This window comes from Lycium ferocissimum, chromosome 7 (assembly GCF_029784015.1).
Source record: "Lycium ferocissimum isolate CSIRO_LF1 chromosome 7, AGI_CSIRO_Lferr_CH_V1, whole genome shotgun sequence".
NCBI lineage: Eukaryota > Viridiplantae > Streptophyta > Magnoliopsida > Solanales > Solanaceae > Lycium > Lycium ferocissimum.
In genome coordinates this window covers 43503553-43516540 of record NC_081348.1, presented here as the reverse complement: position 1 = coordinate 43516540, position 12988 = coordinate 43503553, and the positions used below count along the sequence as shown (strand labels likewise).

The 12988-nt window shown below is 31.6% G+C and overlaps 1 protein-coding gene across 12 annotated transcripts; it reads right to left on the bottom strand.

Annotated features, from left to right (window-relative positions):
* Positions 1-7643: 7643 nt before the first annotated feature.
* Positions 7644-12340, bottom strand: LOC132065247 (uncharacterized). 12 transcript variants are annotated; one of them, XR_009416701.1, is made up of 6 exons: positions 12132-12340; positions 10774-10994; positions 9751-10339; positions 9214-9403; positions 7763-7961; positions 7644-7668 (listed from the first exon to the last, which is right to left on the bottom strand). XR_009416701.1 is itself a non-coding variant. In XM_059458543.1 (4 exons), exons 2-4 carry the CDS (start codon positions 10796-10798, stop codon positions 7907-7909), a joined length of 270 nt encoding a protein of 89 aa, XP_059314526.1. In that variant the 5' UTR covers positions 10799-10994; positions 12132-12340; the 3' UTR covers positions 7675-7906. The 12 variants fall into 12 exon arrangements, 7 of the variants coding, with proteins under 7 accessions (XP_059314526.1, XP_059314520.1, XP_059314524.1 ...); XR_009416703.1 differs by lacking the exons at positions 7644-7668; positions 7763-7961 and having other exon boundaries at positions 9054-9403; positions 9751-9962; positions 10146-10339; XR_009416702.1 differs by lacking the exons at positions 7644-7668; positions 7763-7961 and having other exon boundaries at positions 9054-9403; positions 9751-9934; positions 10146-10339.
* Between the last annotated feature and the right edge of the window lie 648 nt (positions 12341-12988).

The window sequence follows — 12988 nt, the reverse complement described above, 5'->3', positions numbered from 1 at the left end:
CTGCAAAGAGGCATCTTGCCTAGAACTGCTAATGTGCTTCTTCTGTTCTCAAACTCTGTAATACAGTCAATCTTCTCTATAATAAGCATCCGTACGTCGTATATCGATCTCTCTATAACAAACTAAGATTTTTTTCGAATCGATTTTTTATGTTATATTTTACTTTATAGTAGCATTTTACCTATAACAAGAACAACCAACTTTATTCATATTTGTAAAATTACCCCATATAACAGTTATCTATTTGTTTTTGGTAATATAATTATTAACCATCTTTATAAAAATAGACTATCTATGATTACCAATAATAAGTAGTATAGATTTTGACTAAATGTTTAATTTGATACTTTAGTATATTATATTTATGATAGAATATTACATATGAATACATATGTGGAGCTTGATGCAACACTTCCTATCATTGAAGCTTTCACTGATGAAGAGATTATTGTCCATGTCATTGGAGTGGAAGAACAAGAGCCGAAGACGACAATGAAAGTGCTGACGAAGAACCTCAATCTATTGTTACTTAGACTAGGTTAGAAGATTCAACGCTTCAACTCTTAGATTCCCTTCAAGGGAAAGCAATTTGATACCCGTTTGCTGAAAGTTTAGACGCAAATCTTCGTAAATTCAAGTGTTATATGACCACTAAGAGATTGGATTCTACGAAACAAGTTACAATTATAAATTTCTCCCATCAATCTTGAAAGAATTTAATTTCAAGTACTATAGATTTAAAATGTGTGTCTTAGAGCTTAAAACTTTATACATTCAGTAATGAATTTATTGAAATTGTATTAACTTTGTTTATTGCTTAGTTAGTGACACATTCATATCTTTGAGATTTAAAATTTAAATAATTTGTTATTTCCATTAAAAAAAAATGGATTTTATGCATCTTTTTGGCCTATAATAGCCAACTATTATTTAAATGGCAAATGCTGTTATAGATGTATAACAACAATTCTCTATAACGGCCAAAAAAATTCAGACCAACGATGCTGTTATAGAGAAGTTTGACTATATTTAAGAGCGCAGAAGATGTTAAGGAAATTGAAGATTTTAATGTCTTAATATTTCATGAATTGTTTTTGTAAAAATAGGCTGTGTCGGACACTCAGTGAGCCAATCTTAGGGACTATTTCATTTACATGAGAAGAGAAAAGAATTAACAACATTGTTGTGTTTTCTGCTTTCTACCATAGCCAACTATACAAAACAAGATAAACATTGTGATGAATGATCTACAGTTGCAAGAGAACATCTGCACCACTATCTTCACTTATCCTTATCTCTAGGAAAATTTAGAAAGTAGAAAATGTCTATTGTCTTATAAGATGCTTAAGGCACTAGTAGTATCCTTCCAACAACCAATATCTCCACCCCCCCCCCTTCCCGTTCCTATTGATTTTTATTAGGTTTGGGTGTGTGGTTAAGACGAGTAGGTTTCTCCTGTAGGTTGATTGGTACAGGTTGGTGATCAATTAGTTTTGGCACAACTTGTGTTGTGTTGGCCTTCTGTTGTAGTCTTTTCCACTACTTTTCAATAAATCAATAGTCAATATAGAGAATAGAGCACATGGCTACAGGACTGATGTATACAAGTTCTAACAAATTTATTTTGTTGAATAGTTAAAATATAACTAGACGTTGATAGTTTCTTCTAATACTTCGTGGTCATAACAATCACTTCAAGCAATGGAAAGAACAAAATATTTTCATATACCATACTTATGTATATTTCTCTAGCAATTAATGGGTAAAATAAAGCTTAATTATGGTGGACATTGTGGCAAGATAGACTAATGCTTGTTTAAGACACTTAAGGTTATTATATATACCTATAATCTCATCTCATTATATAAGTGGGAAGCTCCAAGTTGAAATGTTGATATACCAAAATGTCCTTATAATGTTGATGGACATTTATGCCCTTCATAAACCATTAATTCAATACTAAAATGATGTAGAGATATTTCTATGAATATGCAAGAAAAAAAAAAGAAAAAGAAAAAAAACTAACTACATATAAGACTGGATTCATCAGAATGCATATGAATATCATTCTTCATTAATATACATCAATGACGTAATAAAGAATCCAGGAAACGTCAGGATTAATTAGCAAATTGAACAGAATATGAAAGTTGATATACCTCTTCAAGTTCTCCTTATTTTTAAACATAATTCCAAAAAGAAAAATAGTTTTTGCCACACTTGAACTAAGCTAGTGTAGTTTCAGGACTCGCCCCGGGGCTCGCCTCAGAGCAGGGCACTGGCAAAAGGCCCCAGGGCTCTTAGTTCCTGTGAGGCTTACGCCCTAAACACGCCTAACGCCCAAAGATCAAGGCTCGCCTAATAGTTCTTACACAAATTATATGTTAAATTAGTTAATTAAAATTGTTGACCCTCATAATTCTTTAACATTTGAATGATACTTAATAATTTTTCATCTATAGAAATAACAGGATTGGGTGTAACTCAAATAACAAATCGTAATATTGCATATTTACTGAAAATCGTGAAGGTGAATATCACTTAATATTTCTTTTAAAATACATAGCCGAATTGTACATTTTCACTTGTCATTGGTCTTTTGTCCTATGTATCAAAATTACCATATTTTATTATTTCGTTATTTGAAAGTAATTTTATTTTTATTCATGAAGGAGTTACGTTTTCATTATAATACTGATAAAGTTCATTAATTATTTGCTTATAGGGAGATGAAATTAATAATATGATAGTAATATTATTTTAATAAATTGTGATTTTTTTTCATTATTTGAAAGTTAAGATGTTAGAGTTGATTTGCATTTAATAATTGGTTTTATTCATTGTATTGTTTATACTTATAAAATTATGTTGTATATAATTATAAGTTGTAAGTCGCTTATGATGGATTGCTTTGATTAGTATTTTGTGAGGATCAAGGGCGCGCGCGCGCGCGCGCGCACATATATATATACACACATATATATATATATATATATATATATATATATATATTTGTTTATTTATAGTTTTCTTTTATTTTTATATAATTTTACCTATTTAAAAATATTTATTGTAATTATATATTTTTATGAAACACCAAAAATTAAATACCCATGAGGCTTACGCCCGTGCCTCAGAACTTCGCTCGCCGAAAGTAATATGTAAAACGCGCCTTGGTTCGCCTTTTTGAAACACTGAACTAAGCTACTCAAATTAGCTAATTAGAAAGATTATGTTTCTAACATAAAAAAACGACCTCATCTACCCGCCGCAGAAAGATATTTCAATCCAAAAATGTTAATTGAACTGAGTTGGAGGTTTTGTTGGAGAATGCAAGAAGCTCTGTATTGGGATGAATCAAGAAAAAAGTGACGGGAAAATTGGGTAAATCGTTCGTTGGTAGTCCAACTCATCGTCCTTTCTTTTGCTCCAAAATTCCCAGCCATTGCTTGTCTTATGCTCCAGTTGACGAGGCATTAGCTCACATACATCTGATGCATGCATCTGAAGAAGATGCTCCATAGAATTCCACTCAACTGCCTTTTCCCCTTTGCTCTGCAGCTTTTATAAGGGCCACTTGCTTTTGCTTTTTGCGTACACTATATTTTACTTGTAAGAAAATGAGGATCAAGAAGCTCAAGAGGTTCAAGAGATTCCTCGTTTTTCTGGAAACTGCCAAAGGAAAAGCAAAGGCAAAAGGTTATGCAGTTAAGTACTATGACAGTGACGCTCTTTCAAATACAGTAAGAAAATTCTCTTCTTTACGAGTTTTGCACTTTTTAAATAATTTAATTCATTTAAACGCTTTTTAACACCAACATTGAAAGACCTTTGTAACTTCCAGACTTCCACTGCGGAATAGATTCTCCACATTGAACACGCATTAAGGAAATCAAAAGTTACACTTGAGAGGTCAAGAAGCTAATCAATGGAGCAAGAAGCTCAAGGGTGCGTAATTCTTTAAATTTTGTGATCTTAAACTTGTTATATAAAATATTAAAATTGAAAAGCTTACTAAATATAGAAAGAGATATATTACTAAAAAAAAGTAAGACATTTAAATTGGCATGGAGAAAGTGTATACTCCCTCTGTTCCAATTTTTGTGATATACTTTCGTTTTAAGTCTATTCCAAAAAGAATGATATATTTTTATATTTAGAAACAATTTAATTTAAAATTTTCCTTTTTACCCTTAATGAAATGATTTACCGTCATACAAATATCTATGACTTGTTTTAGACCATAAGTTATTCTTTTTTTTCTTAATAAGTTATTCTTTTTTTCTTAAACTTGTTGCCTTATCAAACTATATCACATAAATTGAAACGGAGGGAGTGCTATTTTTTTCTTTCTTCTTTTCTATTTTTCTTCATTATCTTCATCTTTTGCTAATAACAGTAGACTAAGGTGTTTGGATTGACTTATTTTAAGTGCTTATTGGCTTTTAAACTCCTTTCTATTTTTGTGGTATTTGAAAGGATAAAAGGTGTTTTTAAACATTTACTTTTAGACAATAAAAAGTGTTTTTAAACATTTGCCTAAAAGTAAATGTTTAAAAACACTTTTTAAACAAAGCTATAATTTAGGTAGATTAATAAATGTTGTTTGTCGAGTCCAAGTTACTTCGAAAATTTAACTATAGGTGACTAATAATATTTGGATTGGCTTATAAGTTGCCTAAAATTTTTAATAAGTCATTTTGCTTAAAATGCAAAAAATTAATTGGGTTTATTTGGCTTAACTTATCTAAAGCGACATAAGTGAAAACTTTATAAGCAAAAAAAAATAAGTTGGACTACACCAACTATAAGTTGTTTGACTAATAAGTCTTGTAATTACTCTAAGTCTTGTAATTACTATAGGTGACACATTTGCCCAGCCCAAGTCAAAGCCCAATTAAAAATCTAATTAAGTTAAAGAAGGTCTAAAATATAATTTTTAAAACTTGTTAAACTTTTAAAAAATACAAAAAAATCCCAACTTAATCCCCAAAAACCCACCAAACCCCCTCCTCCCCATATTTTTTTTAAGTTTTGATATTTTTTTGTTTTTTTCACCAGTTTCCCTCCTCCTCGCACCCCTTACGCCCAAATTTTTTCATTATCCCCCTCCTCCTCCCACCCCCTCACCCCACTCCCCCCCTCCCCCATTTTTTTTTTTCGCCAACCCCACCTCCTCCCACCCCTCACCCTCGTCCACCCCACCCCCGTGACCCAACACCCACAACCTCCATCCTCCACAAAAAAAAATTAATTTTGGTTTTAAAAATTTTTTCTGAAAAGTTTAAGTTTTTGGTTTTTTGCACCACCCCCCAAAAAAAATTTTGAAAAGAAGTTTTGACTTTTTTTTTTTTTTTTTTTTTTTTTTTTTTTGTTTCTTACTCCACTCACCCACCCAAAAAAAAATTAATTTTGTTTTTTATTTTTGGCACCACCTCCCCCCGCCTCCCCCTCTCACCCCAAAAAAAAAATTTTGAAAAGAAATTTTGATTTTTTTTTTTGTTTCTTACTCCACCCACCCACCCTGCCACCCCCTCCACCTCTTTTGATGTTGCTGCTTTCTTCTTTTATTTAGAAAAAAATTGCTCAAGAAAAAGAAAAAAAAAAACTAGCCCGATTTACGTAATTGTCGGACCGGATTTCATTCATGTAGCATTGGACATTACTTCATGGATTATTTTCGTTCATTTGGTAAGTAAAACAATATTTTTAATTTCAATTATTCATCCGGGTATAACTGCTGATTTTTTAACAATTTACAGTAGCAGTTACAGTTGTTGCAACAAGTGCTAAAGATGTTGTATGAGAGCTTCTGAATTTATTGCAACAACTGTTGTAGTTTTTGCAATACTTGCAACAATTTATGTAGTTATTGCAACTTCTGTACTAATCTGTTGCAACAACTGCTAAAATGTGTATAAATAATTTAGCATACTTGTTGCAACAACTGTGAAAGTTATTGGACAATTTCTACTCTTTCCAACAACTCACTGACTTGTCACAACAAGTAGACTTCTTGTTGCAACAACTACATTAGTTTTTGAACATACAGTTGTTGGATGAAACAGAGACAACCGAAACTGTCACCAACAACTAAGTGATCAATTGCAACAACTCACTTAAGTGATATGTTGATGTTGTTCAAATCATAAATGTATATTCTGTTGTTAATAAATAAATTGCTGAAATTTTTTGAACAAGTAATAAATATGTTGCAACAGCACTGTAACATATTGGGATTTTTCCAACAAGTAACAAGACTTGTTGCAACAACTAGTTAGTTGTTGAACATATCACAACAGTTAATTTGTATTTTTGGAGACCTAAGGGGGATTGACGAACAATTATTTATAAGTTTGTTTCTATGTTCTTGGTGGACTATGGTGGATGATGAACATTATGCAATATATATCTATACATATATATGTCTATATCTATACATATATATGTCTATATCTATATATACACATATATATATATCTATATCTATATATACACACACACATATGTATGTGTGTGTGTATATATATACACACACAATATATACACACACGTATATGTGTGTGTATCCGTGTGTATATATATACACACACACATATATGTGTATATATATATATATATATATGTGTGTGTGTGTGTGTGTGTGTGTGTGTGTGTGTGTGTGTGTATGCATATATATACACTAGATGGCTTATGCGTGCCGCGGGCCGCCCAAACCGGATTATAGTGTATACATGTATATATAGTTGTGTTTAGATAGTGAATATATATATATGTATATACACGACTAATATAACATTGTAGTTTGTGGTCCGTATCTAAAACTTTATTTTATTGGTGTTTGCTATGAAAATTTATTAATATTTTTTAAAAGAGAAGACTTATTTAAAAGTAAACTATTTTCCTCTCTTTGAGATAAAATAATAGCAATATTTAAGCATCAGTTGATACTTTCAATGTTAATTCAATTAATTTAAAAATGTAAAATACTTATTATTTTTTATCAAATTTTAATTTGGATAATTCTAATTCAAATTATTAAATTAATTTTACATGTTTGAAACGAAACAAAGTAGAAATTAATTTTCTATTTAAACGAAGAAATGCTATTTTTTAATTTTTGTTAAATATTCTCGGTTTAACTCATTTTACTTGTCATGTTATCTTTTGCATGGTTTTTTAAGGAAACGTGAATTAGAATTATAATTTGACTAATTTACCTTATTCATTATTTGATCTTCATTGATATTAATCTCTTTTCACATTTATTAGAGCAAAAGTGAACAGAGGGAGTACAATAATTGAAAAAGAAGATTAATTCATGCCACTTACATCTTTAGCTTCACATCAGTTTCTGTGATTTTCAGCCTGACTAAGCAATATTATCACCAGTTTATTTTGGAGGAGATTAAGTGCCTATGAATTAGTTTAAAAAATGTCTTTTAAAAAAATGTTTGGTTTGTAACTAATCATTGTGCTTATTGATTCAGCTTATAGATTTAAAGCAACTTCATCCTAAAGTAGCAATAGTAGTAGCTTTTTATTCTACTTAAATTATTAGTTCCTAGGTGTGTGTATATATATATATATATATATATAGAGGCAAAAGTTTGCAGTTAATAGTACAGCTTTTTACAAGCACAGGCAGAGTTGAGTTTAAGGTTAGGCCTGCCTTGTCCAAAGTGCCAGCAAAAATAAATATAGGTTATTACTTTCAAGCAATCACAAATAATTTTTAACTATGTATTAGCAACAAACTTACCTAATTCAGAGGCAGCTATTCTTATATAGATATATTGCGACACGGGGACTTGAGTTTGGATTCTACAAAGGACAGCTGACACGTCATAGCCAATTTATGAGATGGAAATTGTACCTAAGTTGTTCCATCATCATCTATGTCAGATTACAGATCTTTCCAAGAGTTCCAAGTCCTCATCGTTGTCAGCTTATTCATCATCCTACCGAATGAAATGACAACATATCAATTCCAGTATAATTTTGTCAACTGAAGTATAGTAGGTTTCAGCAAAGATAATCAGATTCTTTAACAACCTGCCTTAACTTACATTCAAATAGTCGCATATCATAGTCTTCAATTTCCCACATTTACAAAATCTTTAAGCTTCATAATATAGTAATGCTTGATGACAGATTCAATTCATTTGAAGATACCATCGTTATTATTTATCAACAGATGTAATAGTTCCTCTGTCGAGAAGATATTAGTTGAATTTCAGACATAGAGACGAACAGAGAACTATGGACTTTGACTTCAGTACAATGACACATTTATAAATATACAATCCATAATGAAAGAACTGCACACTTTTGAGAACTTTTCAAGGGTAAGGTACCTATCATAGCCGATACATTCATATGCACCTCATATTTTGCCTATGAGAAATTATCAATCAGTCAAACTCATCAACAATTAAAGAAAAGGTTTAATGATTTCACAAGAATCCTGCGAAAAGAATATTTATAAAATGCATCTTGTGATGTGTATAATAATTTGATGAAAGTTGTCAATAACAATAAAAAAGATTCCATAACTAAGAATTGCAAGTTAAGTACACAATCTACTACTAAGAACACAAATCAACACTGACCAAAAGCCCTCTTCTACTCACTATCAGCTTCCCATTATGGAGTGGAATTTTGTTAAGTCATGAAACAAATAATTCACATTTTGCAACCTTGAAGATAAACACAGATGAAGTAATATGTCAACTCAATTTCATATGGCTATCAAATATGTGAATGTAATAGGGCATCTCGAAGTACTGTGACTTCCTACTTTAGAATGCCAATAGTTGCATTCTATCATCAACCTTATAAGCTTTACACACAAATGAAGAGAAGAAGAAATGAGATTTTCTTCCAAAAATCACACAAACTCCAATCTAGAATGAAACTATGAAAGAGAAGGATCAAATCAAGCCTCTTACATATACTATTTGAACCACATAATAAAACTTGGTTAGAGAGTACTCCTATATAAGACATGCTAATTATCTATGCACCTATAAAAATTCAAATGAAACCATCTTTGACCGAGAAAATGGGATATGTTTTATCAATCATATTATTTCCCTATTCAAGGTTCATTTTATTATTCTCCTAAAAATACAAAAGTATAGTTAGCATTCACAATTTTTCTGATGACAAACCAAACCTCTGACCAACAACTTGAAGCAAAATTAAGCAAACCTCAGCTGTTGACAATATGAACTCAACAACTTCTTTAATATTGAGCTGATATTCTCCTTCAGCTTTTTCGAATTCTCTTCCCTTTCTTCATCAACATACTTTGACTTCCTTACAAATCTAAAATCATCTGGATATAAATCTACATGTGAATCTGAATTAGCATTTGAACCACGATCTGCAACAAAAATGACTAACAAAGAAGAATGGCTAATGAGTCATAAATTTTGCTAGATAACTAAAATTAAAATATCAAAACATTAAGACACCATTTGGCAGACAGGCCGTAGTAACAGTCGATGTGAGAAAGTGTGGAAAATAGAAGTGGGAAGCAGTTATCCCACTCAAATAGAAGTAATAAACACGTGTTAACCAAAAAGTACACTTGTCAGAATGATAAAGAGAAGAGCTGATCTTTTGGACTTGGGGTTTAAAGGTCCAACTATGGATGAGCAGAGTACCACTTGTTTTTGCAGTCTAAATACAATTTGGATAACCAACAATCAATTATCCAAAAACACAACAGAAAAGACCTTTTACCTTTGGATCCTGCTTGAGGTTAGCTTCTAGGGAGGTCTTATTTATGCATGAATCACCATTCGATCACTTTACCTACAAGTTACTGCCTTTTTATAGCCTAGAAAAAATATTTCTTCCTCCCTAGTATTTTCATGTGCATAAGAGGATTTTTTTCCAAGAGCTTCAAGTTTTACTTGTTGATGGCCTTCAAATGAGTTTGCATAGTCCATTCACTGTGTATATTTAGACAGAAATGTATAGCAGAACAAATGGTCTTAAAATGAATCAAACCTTGATAAATTATAGTTCACAAAGTTTGAGTGATTACAGGCTTAGAATAAAAAACATATCTGATAATTATATATTCATCTCGCAATTTTTCCCACAGAGCTAACTTAGCAGCCAAGTAGACAGACCTCATCCAAAAGGAATTCGCGGAAAAAAATCCCTTTATCAGAGAGCAGAAATGCTAATGCTGCTCTTGTTTGGATTGGCTGCTCTATTTGATAAGCACTTGAAGAAGGAAAAGGAATTACGCTATTTGTTTGAGTTTGCATAATGCCAAGCTCTGCCATTCTTCCATTCAAACTCTCCCCACCTCCACTTTTAGCTGCAATTATGAAATTCTCAAATGCTTGCATAGCATCTATGAATCTTTCAGCATAAAAAACACCAGATTTCCTATATGTTGTGTAACGTAAAGCACTCCGTAACCGCAGAGATTCATCAGTGAGCAGTCTCTGAGAAAAGAAAATGCACATGGTGTAAATAATGAGAAAATTCAAATTATCTAAAAGTGGTGATATTTAAAATTACGTGAAAGTGACACCTGAAGGACAACATTGGATGAACTAAGCTTTGCAGAACCAAATCAATGAATGAAATCGCATGCCAAAACAATTCTACCGCAAAAGGTAGCCTAATAAGACTCTTCATCACATCAAGTTTTTAAAAATTCACAACATTTATAATCAAGCATGCATTTTATGCTAAGGGCAAGGCACAATGAGAAATTGAAAAGAACTAATGACGCATTACATTTACCATGAAAGTTCAAAGTGATATCCATTTACAGTAACTTCTTCTTTGTATTTTCTCCTCCAACTCCTCTTCCTTTGGTTTGCATTTTCTTGTTTTTCATTTTCTTCTTGTGGTAGCTGCACCTTGGCTTTAAAGTAGCAGTCAATGCCCCTTATTGAGTGTCTACCTTTTACTTGACATAATTTATAGCTAAATTTCTGACAGTACTTCTCATAAGTATGTACCTGGGTATATAAATTCAAACACGCATGTGGAAAAATAAGTAAGAAACAATCCAAAAGAAAAGGGGGTGATCCAATATGGGCAAGCCTTTACACACCAAATGATCAAGAATTTGTAAGGCTATAACTCACATCAATCAGCCACATATAGTTTTTTGGATTCTTTCCAGTTTCAAATTAGGAAATACAGTCTTTTGAAAGGGTATAATCCAAAGGAGGTTAGTATAGTCTGTCTTCTCAATGATTTCCGTCATCACACCTTTAACTTCTTGAGACCTGAGACTTTAACTCCCCAGTGTATGATCCACAGTATTGCATTTGCTCCTTAGGTTTGCATCTTCTGTTATTTCTATGGTGGAGGCAGTTTGCACTCTCAATACCTCAGTCATAGAGGAGGAGGAAGTAGAGAATAAGTATCCAAAGTTTCTATTCTTGCGATCTGCTGGTCAAGAGATTATCATAAATGACACAACACAGTTGTTGTACATTTCTCTATAATGCATTTCTTGGTCCTACATATCCTATTCTGTGAGATCAAAAAACACCCATCTATGTGTAGAAAGTGAGGGTCAAAAATGACTTAAACTCCTGTCAAGAAAAGAAAGCATAGAAGCAGTGCGTCCAAAACAACTTTATTGACAATTTTAAAAAACAACTTTATTGACAATTTTAAGACACCTCATTCAAAAGAAATGCCTAGCAAACATGTGCACTATTCTATTAATGGGTGCTCACCGGTCACTTCACTTTTCTTTTGTCTTTGAAGGCTGAACATCTAAAAGGTATACAAATCGAATTCTGCTGCTCAACAGTGCAAATAAAGCCTGACAGTCACATTTCTTCAAACACCTGGTGTGCGTCAGAAATTTAGAAAAAAGTCGGCTAGAAGAGCATCATATGCAGAAATACTAAATAGACCAAGCAAGAGGCCAAAAATTAGAGTTGAATCTGACCGGAAGGAGTAGTAGAGGGAAGGCAATCACCAAAAGTGAAGTTCCATAGAAAGAAGGAGACAAACATAAGCAGAGAACCAAAAATCGAACGGTGACCAAAAAGAAGAGGTAAATATATATTCTTACATATTCATACAATGAAATTGAATAGGAAAAAAAAAATGAGAAGAAATAAATGGGAACTAACCACTGCTGCAAATTATTTTTTTCTAGAATACTCCTCTTGAATGTAGATCAGTTGAAATAAAATTTGAATGGAGAAAGCAAGATATGGACTTCTTCTTCGCTTTTGACAGAGTCAGTGGATCCGAAATGTCTCCATAGATCCTAGAATCATCTATGGATAGGAAGAAGAAAACGCGCCTGTTTAATATGGGCCAAAAATTATTTTTTTTATGGGGAGGGGCCCACAAACGGACGACGAAGGTGCGTCTTAAACTGGCTCTTCTAAAGGATAGACTAGACAGCCAATACTTACGTGCTACAGCCTATAACTAGATTATTGTGTATGGCATGTGTATGTAGTTGTGTTTGAATAGTGATAAGATATGTATATTTTATATTGTTAATAAACAATCGTAGGTTTGTCTTTTATTTTTATATATAGACATATATATCATGTTCAAAACACAATTAATATAGTATTGTAATTTGTCTTTCCAATATCTAAAAAAGCTTTATTATATTAGTGTTTTTAATAATACGAAGTCGGTAAAAATTTATTAATACTTTTTAATAGAGAAGGTTTGTTTAAAAGTAAAATTATTCTAATTAAATTATTAAATTAATTTTACATATTTTAAAAATGAAACAAAGTAGAAATTGATTTTTATTTAAACGAAAAACACTATTTTTTAATTTTTGGTAAATATTCTCGGTTTAGCTCATTTTACTTGTCATGTTGTCTTAGATGATTTTTTAATGAAACGTACGATTAGAATTAGAATTTGACTAATTTACCTTATTCATTATTTGATCTCCATTTGATTTTTTTACGACATTAATCTCTTCTACATTTATTAGAGTAAGAATAAAATAAAAAAG

Coding starts and splice junctions, on each gene's coding strand:
- LOC132065247 (XM_059458537.1), bottom strand. Junction 9,404..10,145: donor GCGAATTCCTTTTGGATGAG/GTCTGTCTACTT, acceptor CTTCTTTGTTAG/TCATTTTTGTTGCAGATCGT.